This window comes from Leptopilina heterotoma, unplaced genomic scaffold, assembly GCF_015476425.1.
Source record: "Leptopilina heterotoma isolate Lh14 unplaced genomic scaffold, ASM1547642v1 Lhet_287, whole genome shotgun sequence".
In the NCBI taxonomy this organism is placed as follows: Eukaryota; Metazoa; Arthropoda; class Insecta; order Hymenoptera; family Figitidae; genus Leptopilina; species Leptopilina heterotoma.
Window position 1 is genome coordinate 206,518 of NW_025110994.1, and position 20,582 is coordinate 227,099.

The 20,582-nt window shown below is 27.1% G+C and overlaps 1 protein-coding gene and 1 non-coding gene across 2 annotated transcripts; one reads left to right on the top strand and one right to left on the bottom strand.

The window, feature by feature from the left end:
• Nucleotides 1-5,562: 5,562 nt before the first annotated feature.
• Nucleotides 5,563-5,634, bottom strand: Trnad-guc. Its single transcript has one exon. It is a non-coding gene; the product is annotated as a tRNA-Asp (tRNA).
• Nucleotides 5,635-9,438: 3,804 nt separating this feature from the next.
• LOC122504310 (protein sister of odd and bowel) lies at nt 9,439-16,442 on the top strand. The gene is made up of 2 exons (XM_043615371.1): nt 9,439-11,120; nt 15,761-16,442. Exons 1-2 carry the CDS (start codon nt 10,237-10,239, stop codon nt 16,104-16,106), a joined length of 1,230 nt encoding a protein of 409 aa, XP_043471306.1. The 5' UTR covers nt 9,439-10,236; the 3' UTR covers nt 16,107-16,442.
• The last annotated feature ends 4,140 nt before the right edge of the window (nt 16,443-20,582 follow it).

The following is a 20,582-nucleotide window of genomic DNA, read 5'->3' on the forward strand; positions in this document are numbered from 1 at the left end:
AAAGAATTCAATTATTTCATAAATAATAAAATTTTCACAAGCATTCAATTATTTAAAAAAAATTTATGAACTTTCGGCAACAATTCAATTATTTTTATAAACATTAATATTTTTTACAGGAATTCAAATATTTACATTTTTTTATAAATTTCTTAGCAATATTTCAATTATTTTAATAAATAAAAAATTTTCTTTAAAAATTTTAATTTATTTCAAAAATTTAAACAAATTCTCGACAAAATTGTAATTATCTTTATTAAGAACACAATTCTTCTGAGAAATTCAATTATTTAAAAAAATTTTAATAAAATTCTTGGCAAAAATTCAATTAATTTTTAAAATTTTCCTAAATTCAATCCTTTTTATAAACATTAACATTTTTTTACAGAAACTCAATTATTTATAAATTTTTTTTATAAATTTCTTCGCAATATTTCAATTATTTTGATAAATAAAAAATAAGTTTTAGAAATTCAATTAATTTCAAAAATTAAAACAAATTCTCGTCAAAATTTCAATTATCTTTATAAATAATGAAATTCTTCTCCGAAGTTTATAGTTATTTTTAAAAATTTTAATGAAATTCTCGTCAAATTTTTCAATTATCTTTAGGTATAAATAACAAAATTCTCCATCGAAATTCAATTATTTTTAAAAATTTTAATAAAATTCTTGGCAAAAATTCTATTATTTTCAAAAAATTTCCTAAATTGATAGATTTGTAATACCTATACTATTTTAATAAAATTTTTTAGAAGAATTCAATTATTTTCATAAATAATAAAAATTTCACAAGAATTTAATTATTAAACAAAATTTTATATAATTTTTGCAACAATTCAATTATTTTTATAAACATTAATATTTCTTACAGAAATTCAATTATTTTCTATAAATAATGAAATTATTTTCTAGATTTCAATTATTTTCGTAAATAATAAAAATTTCACAAGAATTCAATTACTATAAAAAAATTTTGTATAATTTTGGCAACAATTCAATTACTGTTATAAGCATTAATATTTCTTACAAGAATTCAATTATTTTTATAAGTAATAAAATTATTTTCTAGATTTCAATATTATTTTCATAAATAATAAAGCACATTGCAGAATTTCAATTATTTTTAATACAATTTTAATTGAGTTCCTGGAAAAATGTAATTAATCTTTAAAATTTTATTGAAATGCATCATAAGCATTTATTTATTTAAAAAATTTTAATAAAATTCTTGGCAAAAATTCAATTAATTTCAAATATTTTCCTAAATTCAATGATTTAAAAATTTTTTATATAATTTTGGCAACATTTCAATTATTTTTATAAAAAATTAATGTTTTTTACAGGAATTCAATTATTTTTATAACTAATAAAATTATTTTCCGGATTTCAATTAATACTTGAATATTAAAAGTGCATTTGAGTGGGAGTTTTTAAATTAATTTTCTACGAATAATTGAAATTTCGTAAAATTGAATATTGAAAGAAATGAAAATGGATAAAGAAAAATGGTAAAGAAATGGATTTGAAAATTGGCAAAGAACTTTTTCGAAAATTATTAAAAATGTGACATAACATTTTTTTGAGTAAAATTTTTTTCTCTATTTTCTAAAAATTGAAAAATTTTCAATATCATTTTCAATTTTATTTTTAACTAAAATTTGTAATTAAAAAAATTTCGAAAAATTCTTTACAGCTTCCTTATAAATTCTCCTTTCTTTTAAACTCACTGTCTACCTTATTAAATTATATTCGCCCATGGTCAAAATGAAAAAAAAAAATTTTCAAGTTTGACATACAATGTATAGGATAATATTGGGTATCTCCAGGAGCAGAGAAAAGTTGGTAATAAATTTCTCGATTCTGAAGTCAAAAAAAAAAAAAAAAAAAAAAAAGAAAAAGTTATATATATTCAAGAATTGGGAAGGTGGGATATTTTTTTATATAACTCGCCCAAAACATAAACCGGACTTTTTGAATGCATCGAAAACAGTGGTGAGGTTCTGACTAATGGAATCACGCTTCACCTCCTGGAGATACGTTTTCTTCTTTATCTCACAAAGATTCTCCACGGATCCCAAAAGATCCTGACCACCTTTACAACTTCTTGATTCGAGGTGAATTATGTGATATTTATACATTCGACTTGAGGCAAACTGGAAACAAGCCAACATAGTGTTGAAAGTATCACATTTATATTTTTTTCAATATGCGAGAGAGCCTCTGAATTTTTGCAAGGTCCATATAATAACATGAGGAGAAAGTATTTCAATTAACGATCCAGAGATCTTTTTTGTATAAATATAAAATTTTTCCTAAAATCAATTTTTTTCAAAAATACTTTCGGTTTGGAAAAAACAATAAATAATTAAAACTTCGCTCGCAACTATTTTTATTTGCGTGGAGGGAAGTTTTCTTTTTACATACAAAAAAGTATTGTGAAAAGTAAAAATTAAAGATAAAGAAATTTTGAGGCAAATAAAAGGTAAAAAAATATTGGGACACAAAAAAGTATTGTGAAATGTAAAAATTAAAGGTAAAAAAACTTTTTGTCAAGTAAAAGGTAAAAGAAAAAATTGGGCCACAAGAAAGTATTGTGAAAAGTAAAAATTAAAGATAAAAATACTTTTTGTCAAGTAAAAGGTAAAAGAAAAAATTGGGACACAAAAAAGTATTGTGAAAAGTGAAAATTAAAAATAAAAAAAACTTTTTGTCAAGTAAAAGGTAAAAGAAAAAATTGGGACACAAAAAAGTATTGTGAAAAGTGAAAATTAAAAATAAAAAAAACTTTTTGTCAAGTAAAAAGTAAAAAAAATATTGGGACACAAAAAAGTATTGTGAAAAGTGTTGGGACACCAAAAAGTATTGTAAAAAGTAAAAATTAAAGATAAAAAATACTTTTTGTCAAATAAAAGGTAAAAAAATATTGGGACAAAAAAAATTGAGAGTAAAAAAAACATTGTAAGAAGTAAAAAATCAAAAGTAAAAAAAACAGATTGAGAGGTAAGTAAAATAAAAAAATTTGTGAAGAAAGTAAAAGAGGGAGCGTTTGAGAGATGAAGTGTGGAAAAAATAAGCTCGTGAAGGTGAAGATGCGTTAAAATCAAGGTGGTTTGGTAGCGATCTAATTATCTACGCGGCAGGGATTCGCGACCTCCCCCTGCGTCGAGGGAACAAGAGTGCAACGAGAGTGCATTTGACAGTGCGCGGAGAAACAGTGCTCGCCACCCTTCGATCTTTCACAGTCTTAATATTAAAGCCCTTTTACACACCAATCGACTCCGATTTACTATCATTGATTAATGATTATCCCTTCCAAACTGTTCCAAACGAAAATTAACAAATTTGTCAATCCTCTCTTTCTCTCTTTTTTTTTCTCTCTCTCTCACTATATTTAATCTACAATTTAATTTATCGAAAATAATTTATTTAACGAAAAAAATAATTCAAACAAATTCATTTACCTAAAAATATTACCAATTACCCCTGAATTTGAATTATCAATTTTTTTTAATTTTGTAATTAAAATAAAATAAGTAAAAATTTTTTTTAGAAATTGAATTAATTTAAAAAACTTAAACAAATTTTAGTCAAAATTTCTATTATCTTTATAAATAACAAAATTCTTCTCCGAAATTCAATTATTTTCCAAAATTTTAATAAATTTCTTGACAATATTTTAATAAAATTGTTTGAAAGAAATCAATTATTTGAAATACAATTTTAATTACATTTTTTTGAAATAATTCAATTATTTTTTTAGATTTTAATCAAATTCTTCCTCAGAATTCAATTATTTACATAAAGAATTCTTCGAAGGAATTCAATTATTAAAGGTAAACAACAAAATGATTCCCGGGAATTTAATTATTTTAAGGCATTTTAATAAAATTCTTTGCAAAATTCAATTATTTTCCAAAATTTTAATAAATATTTTGGCAAACATTCAATTATTTTTAACAGTTTTCCTAAATTCAATGATTTTCAATCCCCATTATTTTAATACAATTTTTCAAAAGAATTTAATTATTTTCATAAATAATAAAAATTTCACAAGAATTCAATTATTTAGAAATTTTTTATAAATTTCTTCGCAATATTTTAATTATTTTCATAAATAAAAAAATTTTCTTTAAAAATTCAATTAATTTCAAAAATTTAAACAAATTCTCGTCAAAATTTTAATTATCTTTATAAACAACAAAATTATTCTACAAAATACAGTTATTTTTGAAAATTTTAATTAAAATTCTTTGCAAAAATTCAATTATTTTCAAAAATTTTCCTAAATTCAATGATTTTTAATTCCTCTTATTTTAATACAATTTTTCAAAAGAAATTAATTATTTACAAATATTTTTATAAAATTTGGGCAACAGTTCAATTATTTTCATAAACATTTATATTTAAACAATTTTAAAACAATTTTAAAACTCTTTATGACAAATGAATTTTAAGGAATAATCAATTATTCATTAAATTATTTATTTTTCTATTTAAACAATTGAATTTCGTGAAATTTTCTAATAAACATTTATTTAAAAATGAATTGCAGTTAAAATTCTAGTTAATCATTGAATATTAACAGCATTAGAGCGTCAATTTTTAGAAATAATTTTATTTTGAAAAGGTTTCAAATTAAAATCTTTGAAAATCTAAATTTTTCATACTTTTAACTATCTGTATAATTAATTTTTGTGAAACAGTTTAATTGAATTTTTTTTATAATATTTTAAGTTTTTATGTTCTAATTTAAAAAAATTTTTAATTACAAAAATAGTATCAATTATTCCTGAATTTGAATGGTCAATTTTTTTAATTTTGTAATTAAAATTTAAATTTTCAATATTAAGATGCAAAATATTTATGGTAATGTAAAAATTATTCTAAACTGATTTTTAAAAATAGAGTTGATTCTAACTATTCTAAACGTAGGTTTTTTTAAGTTGACTCTATGAATATTAGCAACAATTATGTGGCACAAAAAAAAATTTTTTTTCATTCAATGAATATACTTTTAAATAAGAAAAGTCTTTTTTTTCCTAAGGGAATTTGTAACAAGATTGTATATTAAGGAGAAGAAAAAACAGGGTAGTTGTGTGTATATATTATTCACTATATATATGTTTGCCACCGGTTGTTTGCATATGAACTTCGCGGACAAGACGATTATGACGACATTTATGTCATGGCATTTTACGAAGAAATTTATACTGTTGCTCACGAATCTTCTTTTCATCGGTAGTACATTATCGTTATTAAAATGCGATATTTTCGTTTTGAAACGTGGGCGTGAAATCGCTATATATGTCGACTCATTCAGTCTTAAATTCCAAATGCACTTTTTATTTCCATCTTCTTTTAGTGCAAATTTCTATCTCTGAGGAACCACTTTTATATGTATGCCGGAAAGGGAGAAAAATTTTATTCGAGTCCACACCTCTATGTTTGGGACCACTATTAATGTAAAAAGTTACATTTTTTGTTTTAAAAAAATAATGTGGGGAAAAAAGATTTTTTATAATTCTGTTAAAAAAATAAGGGGAAAGAGAAAAAAAAATTCTCTCCAGCGGGGAATCGAACCCCGGTCTCCCGCGTGACAGGCGGGGATACTGACCACTATACTACTGAAGACGATGGGTGTGTCTTGCGATAAAACTCAAGACGCCGTAGGCGAAGGTGTAGCGTCGCATTTGAAATTTTTGTCATAACATAAAAATAACCTACTTGTTACTAAATTAATAGTTTAATCGGTAAACACTGTGTGAATAAAAATTTTTAATAACAATTCTATGTTGCTTCAACAATTTTAATTTTTATCACTCTTAATAGCATATAGCATATCTTAATAGCACTTCAATTATTATTATAAATTTTTACTAATACTTTTATACTATTTTTATCAACAACTTTTACTTTTATTTTTTACTACTAATTTTTTACTGCTCTCAATAACATTTATTTTTACTAATATTTTTTACTACTATTAACATTGTTTTTTATTAATATTTTTAATATTCTTCTACTATTCTATTCTTATTATTAATTTTTACTATTATTTTTTTACTATTTTCAGTACTATTGATTTTTACTATTCTTATAAACAATTTCTTCTTTTATTTTTTACTATACTATCTTTTTACTACTATTAGGATTAATTTTTACTCATTTTTTACTACCATTCTACTACTCTTATTAAAAATTTTTACTACTATTTTTTACTACTCTCAGTAACATTAATTTTTACAAATATTTTTAACACCATTCTACTATTCTATTCATCTTATTAACAATTTTTACTATTTTTTTTACTATTCTCAGTAATATTAATTTTTACTAATCTTTCGTATACTATTCTACTATTCTTATCAACAATTTTTACTTATTTTTTTACTAGTCTCAGTAACATTAATTTTTACTAATATTTTTACTACCATTCTACTATTATTATTAACAATTTTTACTACTATTTTTTTACTACTCACTAACATTAATTGTTACTAATATTTTTTACTACAATTAGCATTAATTGTTACTAATATTATTAATACCATTTTACTATTCTATTCTTATTAACAATTTTTACTATTATTTTTTACTACTATTTTTGACTATACACATATATGTTTTACTATCCTTATTAGTATTAATTTTACTAACATTTTTACTACCATTCTACTATTAATTCTTATTAACAATTTTTACTAATATTTTTTACTACTCTCATTAACATTAATTTTTACTAATATTTTTACTTTTCACGCAAAAAAGGACTTAAAGTAAAAAAACTACAACTAAACGAGTATAGAAACTCGTGACAATAATTTTTTCCTTAATTCATAGAGGAACATAGTCAAGGTTGGACCACCTTTTCAACATTTTTTTTTTGTCTAAAATTAAAAAACTTTTACTCTGTTTTTTCTTTAATTATTTAGCTTAAAGTGCAAAAAGTAGATTTAAATTTCCCGCGCTTTGTAGCTTTGACCACTATATGTTCAGGTTCGCGCATCAACTTCGACCAATTCTATATTTTATGAAAAATTGTTAATTTTGTAACTCAACGCTTAATTCGCATTGGAAGAAATCGCGCTAAGTTGAAATTTCCAGTTCATCAAAAACACTCTGATTTTTTTATATAAACAGAACTATTTTTATACCATTTTCATTATTTCTCACTATTTATATTAAATACTTTTCTTATTTTTTTCTTGAATAGACCAAAACCATTTAAACACAGAAAAGAAGAATTACTCAAAAATTTCTTATATTTACAATATCGTTTGTAAATTTGTAATCTCATACAGAAAGGAGAATATATATACAGATCACTAGGAAAATAAGGAAGAATTATTGTTTCTTTATGTTCATCGCTAACCAGTGAACCATACGGTGAAACTTGTGAGAGAAAAATGAGAATCACAAGTGCGCAAAACAATATCGCTTTCTTTAGCGTGCACAACCAACAAAAAGAGAGAAGTAATTCGTCATGCCTTCAGCCTCCAAGCGAGTCCTCTATTTTTTCATTAACCTCCTCGCAACAGTATATATATATACTTTTGTCCTCTTCACTAAATCAACCAGTTTTAACGATCACGGTCCAAGTGTCTTGCGTAAAAGACATCTCCTCCAAAGTACGATAAACCAAGAGGAGAGAGAGAGAGAGAATGTGTGGGTAAAAGGATGAATCTCGTTCCAGTCGGTCAGTCAGTGGGTGATTAAGCGGGCACCTCTTCTTCTCTCTTTCATTCATTTTCTCTCTCCCTCTCATTCTCTTTCTTTCTCTCTCCCTGTTTCTCTCTTTTCCTCTTCCTTTCTCTCTGTTTCTCTCTTTTTCTCTCATTCTCTTTCTTTTCCTCTCCCTCTCTCTTCCCCTCTCCTTCTCATTCTTTCTCTCTGTTTCTCTCTTTTCCTCTCATTCTTTCTTTCTCTTTCTTGTTTTCTCACTCTCTCCCTGATTTTTTCTTTCTTGTTTTCTCACTCTTTCCCTTGTTCTCTCTCTCTCCTTGATTTTCTCTTTGTTTTCTCACTCTCTCCCTGATTCTCTCCTTCCCTTGTTCTCTCTCTCTCCCTGATTCTGTCTTTCATGTTTTCTCTCTCCCCATGTTTTTCTTTCCCCCTCATTCAGACTCTTTTTCTTTCTCTCTCTTTCCCTTGTTCTCACTCTCTCCCTGATTCTCTCTTTCTTGCTTTCTCTCTCTCCATATGTTTCTCTTTCCCTCTCATTTAGTCTCTCCTTCTTGTTCTCTCCCTCTCCTCCCTGTTTCTCTCTTTTCTCCTCATTCAGTGTCTCTTTCTTCCAAGAAAAAGAGAGAGATTCTCTCTTCCATCATCGTTTTACCCTCGTTCATCTGACAGTAAAGAGGAATAAGAATAAGAAGAAGAATAAGAAGAAGAAGAAGAAGAAAAAGAAGAACCTTCCTCTTCTTCACTGTGAGACGAACGAGGGCGAAACGATGATGGAAGAGAGGAAGAACAAGAAAGAGAGACCGAACGAGAATAAACGAAAGTCGCGAAAAGAGAACAAGGGAAAGAGAGAGAAAACAAGAAAGAGAGATAAAAAGAAACAGAGAGAGAGAGAGAGAAAATAGAGACAGCGAGAGGGGAAGGGCAGAAGAACATAACTAAAGAAAGGAAGAAGAGGAAAACCCTGAACGAGTCTTGGAAAGGAGGAGAAGGAACCGTCGGTCGGTGACGGTCAGCGAGCGCGAGCTGACCTATGACCCAAGCGTCTCTCTCTCACTCAGGGCCGAGCTCTTTGCACACCCGTGCGGCTGAGGGCCCGTGAGGCCCCGGCGTGGGCGATGTTGTGCGGGAGGGGTGCATGTTGGCCCGCGGGCGTCCCGGGACCGTGAGAACACCACCTATAATATTATTTAGTCTGCCCTCAGCGCGAGAAAAGGATGGCAAGCTAAAGAGAGTGAGAGAGTGGGGGAGAGAGAGAATGATGCCGCAAGTGAGAGGGAGTGAGAGGTGAGGAGGCCCCCTCTCTTATAGGGCCCTGGCAAAGAGCAGCTAACTATAGGCGCTATACACGGTTTACTCTCGCGCATTAATTGCCGTCGTAAATTGTTGCGGCTTTCCAGTCAAGTCGATGTGAAATGGTACAACAACGCGGCACGCCATCTCAGGAGTGAACCCTTTTCAGAATTTTTGCCCTCTTTTCCGCTTTACTTTCTTACTTGTGTCACTATATTTTTGTCACTAATATCGCATTACATCACTAAAAATAGAATTCTACGGGACCCAAATACTATTCTAATTCTAAATACAATTTTACGATATTCGCCAGAAGTCCGAATGGGAACCAAAAGGTTCCCATTCGGACTTCTGGCGAATATCGTAAAAGTGTATTTAGTGCGAGAATAGTATTCGTGGGACCCTTTGGGACATCTCGGGAATGTCGTAAAATTGCGACTATATGTGACGCTTCACGGTGAAAGGAACCTTACGCGTCAAAAACATTAGGTTATGTTTTTCGTCTGTAGTGCACGAAAACTGTGCGAAACCTTACGCGTCACAAACATTAGGATCAGTCGCGGTGCACAAGAATTGAGACTAATGTTAGTATCGCGTCAGGTCTTTCGTGTGCAATGCACGAATACTGAGCCCTACGCGACAAAAACATTAGGATCAGTCATTTGTGTGCAGTGCACAGAAATTGGGCCTAATGTTAGTGTTGCGTAAAATCTTTCGTGTGTAGTGCACGAAAAATCAGCCTAATGGGACCCTACTCGACAAAAACATTAGGCTTAGTTTTCGTTCACAGCCTAACGCGACAATAACATTAGACTGAGCCTAAGGTCCCGTTCAGTGTGAAGCATCAACATTACACTTACGAGTGAAAATGTTATTCGTAATTTAAAGTTTCGCAAAAGGGATTGGGTGGTGTGATAGTGCGCGCACGCTTACGAGCATGCCAGAGGGTACTCCCCCGCAAATGTGGAGGCGCGTGTGTGTTGCCAGGCCGCCGGTTCCCTTGGGTCCCAGCTGCGTGTATACGTGATGGGGGCGAGTGGGCCCATCGGGAATCTCGGATACCTGCCGTCAGGTGGCTCCACCAGCAGCGCCCGGCAGCGAGCTGCTGGAGCAGTCGCGAAGGCGCCTTCGTAACGCGAACACCTTGCATCTTGTTCCCAAAGATGCCAACGGAAGACGGTCACGCGCCCCGTTATCATCATCAGTGATCTTTTGATATCGCGATAGATCCAATGTTTACCTAAACACAACACAGACAGAATGCAGCAGCAGGATCAACGCGAGATGACAACGGCGGTTGACCTTCACGAATCTGTATCATCCACCGAAGATGGTGCAGCGAGCTTATCGAATCTCACCCTACAAAGTGTTTTACAAAGCGTTCAGACTTATCTAACCCTCCAAAGACTTCACGCGAGTGGGGCGACCAATGTGTCATCGTCCTCGTCAATATCAACTTTGGGCCTACAAGGGGCGTTGCTCGCGGCCCTCCAAAGGGTGGCCCTCCTACCCCCGGGTCATGCCGCTGCAGCTGCTCTCAATCTGCAAGCGCTCGAGACCTATTTAACCCTTCATCGTTTACACGCGAGTGGAGCCGCGTCTTCATCGTCCGGTGTCACTGGACCTAGTCAACGTTGCTCGATAACCTTGGGCACTGGTCCCTTGTATCAAGTACCCAAAGCAGACACACTCGCTCATCTCGATATTCTCACGTCAAATTCCCTTGACGAGGACGATGGTTCGCATTTGGATTTTGTCACTGATCCCGAGGAGGATTTGGCACTCCTCGACGATGAGGAGGTTATATTGAGGGAGAATTCGGCGACGTCGAGTGCAAATCATGATGTGTTGTTGCAACGAATAGCGGAGGGGAGTCAAACTATTTTGCCGACGGGCAACAATCAGGAACAGTTGGTGCAAAGTTCAACATTACAGGCGACCTCAACGTCGACGGATGTTAATTTACAGCGAAATTGTCGGTCAGCAAGGCCCAAGAAACAATTTATTTGCAAATTTTGCAATCGACAGTTCACCAAGAGCTATAATTTGCTGATTCACGAGAGAACGCATACGGATGAAAGGCCTTACTCTTGTGATATTTGCGGCAAGGCATTCCGTCGGCAAGATCATCTCCGTGATCACAGGTGGGACTTTTGTTTTTCGATATATGATTCTCGGATTTATATATTGATCCTAAAGCTTTTTGTTTTTTTTTAACAGAAACCTTAAAGCTTTTTTATTGTTTAAATATGAATAAAAAATGGATTTAATTAAAATGTAGAAAACAATTTGTTATATTCCAAGTCCAAAATTGAGTGCGGAGCAAACTCATCAAAGTTTGTAAACTAAGAATCAGAATTAAGAATTAACTTTCCCTATATTCATGGCAGATATAAATTTCTCAAAACAAAATTTTGATAAAAAAAAAAGGAAAAACTCACCAATCACCTTTTCCTTCATCTTTCCGTTTTAGTCCTGTAACAAGAATAGTTTAAAATTAAAATTTATAAAGTGTGAAAAACTCTCAAATCATCAAATGTGACACCATTCTTAGTTAATCGAAAATGCAAATTAGTTTCGTATTTTGAAAATGGAATAAGAAAAAAATTCAAAATTTAAACAACAGAACAATATTTCATTTGGTAAAAGTTATCTCAACTTATTGAAAAGTATATAATTTCTTTCAATTTTAGGTTTTTTAAATGTTAACATTAAATGTAAACATCATTAGTTAATCAAAACTGCTAATTAGTATCAGCGAATGAGTTTTTGCTTTGGAATTAGTTAATTTTACTAATAATTTAGTAGAAATTATTATTTATTCGTAAAATTTACTAATCTAAAAGCAGTTTACTAATAAATTAGTAGGAATTACTATTAATTAAAAAAATTTACTAATTCAACAGCAATTTACTAATAAATTAGTAGGAATAGCTATTGACTAGTAAAATTTACTAATTTAAAATCAGTTTACTAATAAATTATGTAGTAGAAATTATAATAAAAGCATTTTTCTAATAAATTAGTAGGAATACCTATTAACTAGTAAAATTTACTAATTTAAAATCAGTTTACTAACAAATTATGTAGTAAAAATTACTTTTTACTAGTAAAATTTACTAATTTAAAAGCAATTCACTAATAAATTAGCAGAAATTACTATTTACTATAGTAAAATTTACTAATTAAAAAGCATTTTATTATTAAATTAGCAAAAATTACTATTTACTATATAGTAGAATTTACTAATTTACTAATTTAGAGAGTAACAAAATAAAATTTTTTTTCGATATTATTAGTTGCTAATGGCTAATTAAAAATGCCAATTTTGTAATTTCGATTAAAACTATATGACGAATTTAACAAAATTTTTAATTTTAAACTATTTGGAAAGAATTGTTTCAATTTGTCAGCGAAAAAAAAATAATAATGTGCATTTAAAAAGCGAAAAAACAGCCGGGCACTGTAATAGGAATTTAAAAGAAGATAATGAATAATAAATTTTTAAACATTGCTCGCTGTGTCTTTTAGTCGGTAGTGAAGTATTTTTGCGTCAAAACACAGCGTGATCCTTCAAGTAATGACTCATAAAAGTCCTTAAACATTCTTTATTGTTCGATCCTTTAATATTTCGTTTCTTTTTTCCCCGAACTAAAAGGAGTTAAATCGGTTATAAACACTTTATTCGAAACAACTTTTTTACTCTGGGCGCAGTGTTTAAATTTTTTACTCCATTATTTATTGTTTATTATATTCGCGTTAAAATGTAAAATTATTCTTGTTATAATTATTATTATTCCCCTTTTATCTCTCTTCATTTTCTCCTTCCTTTTTTTCTTCATTCTCCATTTTCTATTCATTATTTCAATAATTTTCAGTATTTTTGTTTTGATACAATCATTATTATTTTTAATATTTTTATAATTTAACTATTATTGTTATAATAATAATAAAAAAAATAATAATAATAGTAATAATAATTAACAATAATATTATTTATCATTATTACTGTTTACTTTTTGTTAAAATCGTTTTTTTAATTATTATATAACAAAAATGCTCAAATACGGGTCTATTATTATTATTTATTTAATTATAAATAGGCTAATAATAATAATAATAGTACCTAATATTAACAACAATAGTAATAATACCTAATGAAAAAAAATAATTTTTATTATTATTATTAATATTATTTTCTTAAATATTAAATACTATGATTATTATTTTTTTTTGTAAAGAAAGAATATTTATTTAAAAAAAAAGTTGCAATAAATGTAAAATATTTTCTCTTATTTACATTTGGATAATATTTTATGTTAATTAATTTATACATTAAATATAAAATTTATGTATAATTTTGTTTGGTTTTCAGTGATCGTTAAAAAAATTTTTTTTTCAAAAAAAAAAACATGAAATAAAAAAAAAGAATTTATAAGAACACAAAAAATGTTGAGAAACATTTTTTATGTTTAAAGTTGACAATAAATCTGAATTCTTACAAATTTGAAAGTGTCATTTTGTTACTATAAGATTTACAAACCGAATGTATATCTCTCCTTTTTGACTTCCGGGCCTTTTTCAGGATAATTTAAGTCAGTTTTAGATAAAAAAAAAAAGAAAAAATCTCGCGCATAAAAAATCAGAAAACAGGTTTATTATCTGACACCATCTGCCACATGTTGGTTAATTTCAAGAATCATTTGTAAAATTTATACTATATTACGTGAAATTTATGTATTGATGGAGAAAATAATTTTCTAAATTTACACGCTTATATTTTATACAAATATAGATATATAAATATATATATTTAAATAATTATCGTTAATATATATTTTATTTAATTTTTTAACTACATTTATAATTATATAGGTAATAAAAATAACAATAACAAAAAAATAAATAATAATAATATTAATTTAATAATAGTAATAATAATAATATTCTTTCGCCTTTCATGAGAGAAGTCTAATAATAATAATTATAATAATAAGAATAATATTCAATATCGCTTAATAATGCTTATTGTTTTTTATTATTGCTACAATATAATTGTTATTGAGATTTTTTCAAATCTTCAGAATATTTTGTTCTGTAAATTCGAAAGCAAGTAAAATTTTCCCTTCTGACAATGTGTTACAATAATGTAAAAAATAGCATTCAATGCACATTAGTAACAATAGAAATTATAAATTGTTGTAAAAAGAAAAATGATAAACAATGAAAAATGCCGTACTATTTGTTCCTGAATAGATTTATTGTCTCTTTATTTTATCGCTTATGATTTGTACTCTGAAGATAAATACATTAACGATTAGCACTCAATATGCTTTACGATCTTGTTTTCCAATGAGAAATAATTGTTAACAACATTAACAAAACAAAAAAAAAAAAAAATAATAATAATATGAATAGACATAGTCATAACAATTAGTAATAGTAATAAAAAACAATGTTATTTTCAAAAGAATAAAAAGTAAATAAAAATCCATAACATTTCTGAACAATAAATAAAATAAATAAAAATATAAAATTAAAAAAAACCTTTACATCTATTGCTGTAAAAATAAAAAATAAAAAAAAATAAAATTAATAATGAAAATTAATAATAATTATTATCATTATTAATTTTATTTTTTTTAGGATTTTTTATAAAAGGATTTTCTATAAAAATAAAAAATCCTAAAAGAAATAAAATTAATAATGAAAATTAATAATAATTATCATTATTAATTTAATTTTTTTAGGCTTTTTTATAAAAGGATTTTCTATAAAAATAAAAAATCCTAAAAGAAATAAAATTAATAATGATAATTATTATTAATTTTCATTATTAATTTTATTCTTTTTAGGATTTTTTATTTTTACAGTAATAGATGAAAATGTTTTTTTTAATTGTATATTTTTATTTATTTCTTATTTATTTTTTATTCTTATAAAAACAGGATTATTATTTTTATTACTAATATAATAAATAATATTAATATAAATAATAATAAAAATTGTGATAATAATATTAATATTGATAATGATAATAATAATAATTATTATAATGAAAAAAAGTAATAAATTTATTTTTTATACAAAGAGACTAAATATAATTGGAACTATTTTGCACCTGTAATTTTTTAATCTGAATTTGGTGATTGTAGAATAAAAAAAATGTTAGTATTAATATTGTTAACAATTGTAGCATTATTTCTAACTAATAATAATTAATTATATTAACGGGATATCAGATTGAAATTTTTTTCTATGAAGCCGCACTTCGAAAAAAGTACCTAAGAAGTACAAAATTTGAGGTTATGTTTATAATTTTTTGAATGAAAATACGGAAAGAGGACCAACTTTTATTAAAAACTACGGTTTACTAAGTCTTTATAACATCTAAAATAATTAGTAAAAACTTATTTTAGTTTTAAAATTAAACAAATTAATTTTTAAATATTGTAAAAATAACACAAATATAACCTTAAAATAATTTGTTTCTTCGGCACCTTTCTTCGGAGCGAGTTAAAAATAATTAAATTCAAGTAATCTATATGGAAACTTCGCATTTACTTTGACATCCCCTTAAAGGCTATTGTAATTTATTATAATAGATTATTATAAATAATTATTATAATTATTTAATATTTATAATAGAGAAAAGATGTCTTTTTCTTTTTTTTTAATAAAAATTCATTTTAAAAAAATTCTGAAGAAATATTATTTAAATAATAATAAATAATAATTTTTTTTTTTTACGAAATTTCTAGAGATTGTCGACTTTTGTTTACAGGTACATTCACAGTAAGGAGAAGCCATTCAAATGCGCAGAATGCGGGAAGGGATTCTGTCAGAGTAGAACATTGGCCGTCCATAAAATTCTTCACATGGAGGAATCGCCCCATAAATGTCCGGTTTGCGCGCGAAGTTTCAACCAGAGGAGCAATTTAAAAACGCATTTATTAACTCACACTGACATCAAGCCATATCATTGCGCGAATTGTGGCAAAGTTTTCCGAAGAAATTGCGATTTAAGAAGGCATTCCTTGACTCATAATCTCGGTGTTGCGGCATCGCCACTATCACCGGGAATTCCCGTACCTGGATCGAGCACTGCTGTTCTCCAGGAGACATCCTAGCGCATTTTTATTTCTTCTTTCCTTCAAACTATTTTTTTTTTTGTTCGTTTCATTTCTCTTCCAATTTTAATTTTTTCATTTCTTTCCCAATTTTTAATTTTTTCATTTCTTTTCCAATTTTTAATTTTTTTCATTTCTTTTCCAATTTTAATTCTTATTCATCTCTAAATTAAAACTGTAATGTGAATCTCTTTTTGCTATTTTCTCCCCCGTAGCGAATAATTTTTCCCGATTTTTTTAGGCTCGTGCGATTAAAATGTGTTATAATTATTTTTTAAATATAATAATAATAATGGAATTAATAAATTTAATAAGTGAATTCACGTTGAAAAATAAATCCACATATAAAATATTTTTTAAATATTTTTTAAATATTTTAAAATTACTTATTTTTTTATTAATTCGCTGATTTATTTATAAACTACGAATGTGTATAAGAATAAGAGAGAAAAAAGAGAGAGAGAAAGATAATTTAATTAAAATAAATAATTGTATACTATTATACGATAAACGTGTCTGTGTTCTGTATGTAGAAAGGTAAATTTATTTTTTAATAAATTTTTTGTCTTCCGAAAAATTTATAGATTGTTAATTTGAAGTGAAAATACATAAAAAGATCTAATTTTTAGTGGCGATTGTAATAATATATTCAAATTCTTAATACAACCAAAATATTCAATAAAAATTATTTTTATTTTCCAAAAGATTCAATAAAAATTTTTTTTATTTTCCAAAATTAAAAAAAAGTTAAAAATAAAATGATCATAATAACATAAAATTTTTTTTTAGCAATGGAGCGTCAAATTAAAAAAAAATGTATAAATGAATGATCGAGAAGGGATTTTTTGCTTCTTCAAAATCGAGAAATGATAACAAATGGCAAATTTCCAAAAAATTATTTTGTTTTTACAAAGAGAATTTTAATATTAATAATAAATGAATAAATGAATTATTGCGATTTTAGAAAAGTGTATGACTTTTTGTATATTTTATAGTAAGTGCGACATTTAACTTTGGTGATAATTTGTTATGGCAATAAATATTATTATTACATTTATCGATATTTCTCGAGATCGATTATTATTATAAATTCAAATCGATTATATCAAATTTTCTATATATATACTCTTTTCGATGTTTTGAAAAATCAGTTTTTCTTGGAATTGCAAATTGAGACAAAAAACGAATTAAAAGTTTTAATTTCTTTTTGATTCGTTTTTTGTCTCAATTTGATATCCTTCTCTAAATTTGAATTAGGAAAAATATTTACTGACTTTTTGCTTTTGAATTAGTAAAATTTATTAATAAATTAGTAGAAATTACTATTTATTAGTAAAACTATTTGCTATTTATTGATTCAAAAGCAAAAAGTCAAATTTTTACTAATTCAAATTTAGAGATAAGAAAAAACTGTGAAAACAATCTTTTTTGTTGTTGTTAATATCGATATTAATAGGGTAAGTGATAGTTAGAAAATCTAATTAAGCCGAGAGTTGATTATTCAAAATGTAAATTTAATTTCGTTATCCCTCGAATATCAAATAAATTAAATAATTTTCAAAATAAATTAAATTTTCTATATGCATTTGTTGTTTTTTAAGAGACCTATTTTTACCTATTTTTACCCTTTTTTACCTATTTGTAACTATTTTTACTTATTTTAAACTATTTTTAACAATTCTTACTTATTTTATCCTATTTTTACCTATTTTTACTTATTTTAACCTATTTTTAACAATTTTTACTTACTTTAACCTATTTTACCTCTTTTAACCTATTTTTACTTATTTTAACCTATTTTTTACCTCTTTTTACTTACTTTAACCTACTTTACCTATTTTAACCTGTTTTTACTTATTTTTACTTATTTTAACCTATTTTTACTTATTTTAACCTACTTTACCTATTTTAACATATTTTAACTTATTTTACCTATTTTTACTTATTTTAACCTACTTTACCGGTTTTAACCAATTTTAACTATTTTTAATTTTTAAGAAAGTGGTAATTTTCCACAATTCGACATTTTTGCTCTCCGTTAAAATAAAATAAATAATTCTGAATATACATAAATCATAAAAAAAAAATTTCCTATTCCCGATATTCGATGCCTGGAAATCGGCAAATATAGAAAACAATGTGTATAATTTTTGGGATTTAAATTACCATCTGCTTTTGTCCGCCTATAAATTCTTTTTTTTTCTTTTAGAGAGAGAAATAAAACACCTCAATTATCTTCAGAAAACATTTATAATTTTTTTTAGAACGCCTTAATTAGACATTTGAAGAAAACTGATCATCGGTAGGCGCATAAATATATATATATCTTTCTTGTTTTTCCACGATGGGTTTCAAAATTTTTAAACTCCCAAGGGTTTCAAATTACTGGTTTTTAAATTGATCGATAACAAATCAGCTTCCGACTGAGTGGTATATATTATATTTGAAACTGATGAGGAAACTTCTATAATTATACAATATATATACTATATATTAAAAGTCAAGGAGTGGACTTCTCTTTTATTTCCAGTAGAAATGTTAAATTAATGTAAATTGACAGACCCTTCAGTTCATATTATAAATCAAATTTATAGAATTAATTATATTTAATTTCATTATTTCAAGTTTTTTTTTCTTAACGAATTTTTTTAGACGATTTTTCAATTTTTTAGTTTTTTAATTCTTCAGTATTTCAATTTTTCAACTCTTCAATTTTTCAATTCTTAAATTTTTCAATTTGGAACTTCTTCAAATTTTCGCTTCTTTAATTTTTCAAATTGGATTCGCCAGTTTTTATTTTCAAAAATTGATAATCGGATTTGCGATTTTGTAATTTTGACTTTAACTTTGACTTTGACTTTGACTTTGACTTTGACTTTGATTTTGACTTTGACTTTGATTCGATTTTGACCAGAATTTTGACTTTTACTTTCACTTTCGCTCAGACTTTGACGTTTACTTTGACTTTGATTTTTACTTTAATTTTGGCTTTTATTTTAATTATGACTTGGCTTCGACTTTGATTTTTACTTTAATTTTGGCTTTGATTGTGTTTTGACTTTGATTATGACTTTGACTTTGACAAATACTTTTACTTTGACTTTCACTTTCGCTCAGACTTTGACGTTTATTTTGACTTTGATTTTTATTTTAATTTTGGCTTTGATTGTGTTTTGACTTTGACTTTGATTTTTACTTTAATTTTACTTTGACTTTCACTTTCGCTCAGACTTTGACGTTTATTTTGACTTTGATTTTTACTTTAATTTTGACTTTGACTTTGATTATGAATGACTTTGACTTTGACTTTGACCTTCATGGCAAAAGTGGAAGTCAAAGTGAAAACGAAAGTCAAAGTTAAAGTTAAAGTCAGAGTAAAAATGAAAGTCAAAGTCAACGTCAAAGTTAAAGTCAAAGTCAAAATGAAAGTCAAAATCGAATCGAAAGTCGAATTTCAAAACAAAATTGCCATTGCGACCCTCAGCAACAGGTATAGACACTGTTGTCCTTTTTCTTCCCTTTTGTCTCTAATTAATTACCGGGAGACGCTTTTTCTTTTTTTTTTCTTCGTCTTCTTCTTTTCTGTCTATATTCGAGGCGTGTTTTACGAGAATATGGCCAAAGGCCAAAAAAGAAAAAACGAAAAACTAGGATCATATTACAAAGAAGTGGCCGCCAGGTGCTCGCAAGTACATGATACTGAAGTCTAGGGTTACGATGATTTCTCTTGGCGATGCGATGCCGCGCGGCAAGTTTTACTCGTCATTGAGAGTCCGATAAGGGAAGAAGAACTTGGATCAAGTCAAAGAAAGAGAGAAAATTCACGCATTTAAAATACACGCGCACCCATTTCGTCTTTAAACTTCACCTATATATAAAACCTCTCGCGCACACCTTTTCTTTTTATGGGGTTTCATAAAGTCACTCAAAATAATTTTATACCATAATATACAAAAAGTATTTTACCCTCTGGCATTGTATATTTGTCTTTTTTGTCTTCTCCTTCGCTTTAATGGTTGAATTGAAAGAATGCAAAAAAAATTCCTGATCTAGACTATTAAGTGAAATTATTTTTTTTCCAAAAAAGAAAAAAGTCGAATGGCGAATGGCGAGCTTGTAAGATTCGCCTAGTGGCAAATTTTACAAGCTCGCCATTCGCCATTCTTCATTCGCCATTTTGAATTTTTAAAAACGATCCTCTTGCACTCCTTTCATATAATTTTTCCAAGACAATGAAAAAAAAAAATTATTATTAATTCATTCAATGTAGAAAATTAAGAGAAAAAAGGAACAAAAACTGAAAAGTCATAATATATGAGAAAGTTGATCCTTTCACGTAGGTAGGAAATTGGTATAAATATATCTAAATGGAATGCTTCCTACGGACAAAGAATTGTCGATAAATAAATTGTAATAAATTGTGTTAACTAACGACGGTGTAAATAAATAGTTGTATATATGTATATATATATATAT

Bases quoted from the DNA above. Each gene is read 5' to 3' on its own strand.
- LOC122504310 (XM_043615371.1), top strand. From the start codon at position 10,237: ATGCAGCAGCAGGATCAACGCGAGATGACAACGGCGGTTGACCTTCAC. The intron at 11,121-15,760 runs GTGGGACTTTTG...TTTTGTTTACAG, and splicing joins GATCATCTCCGTGATCACAG to GTACATTCACAGTAAGGAGA.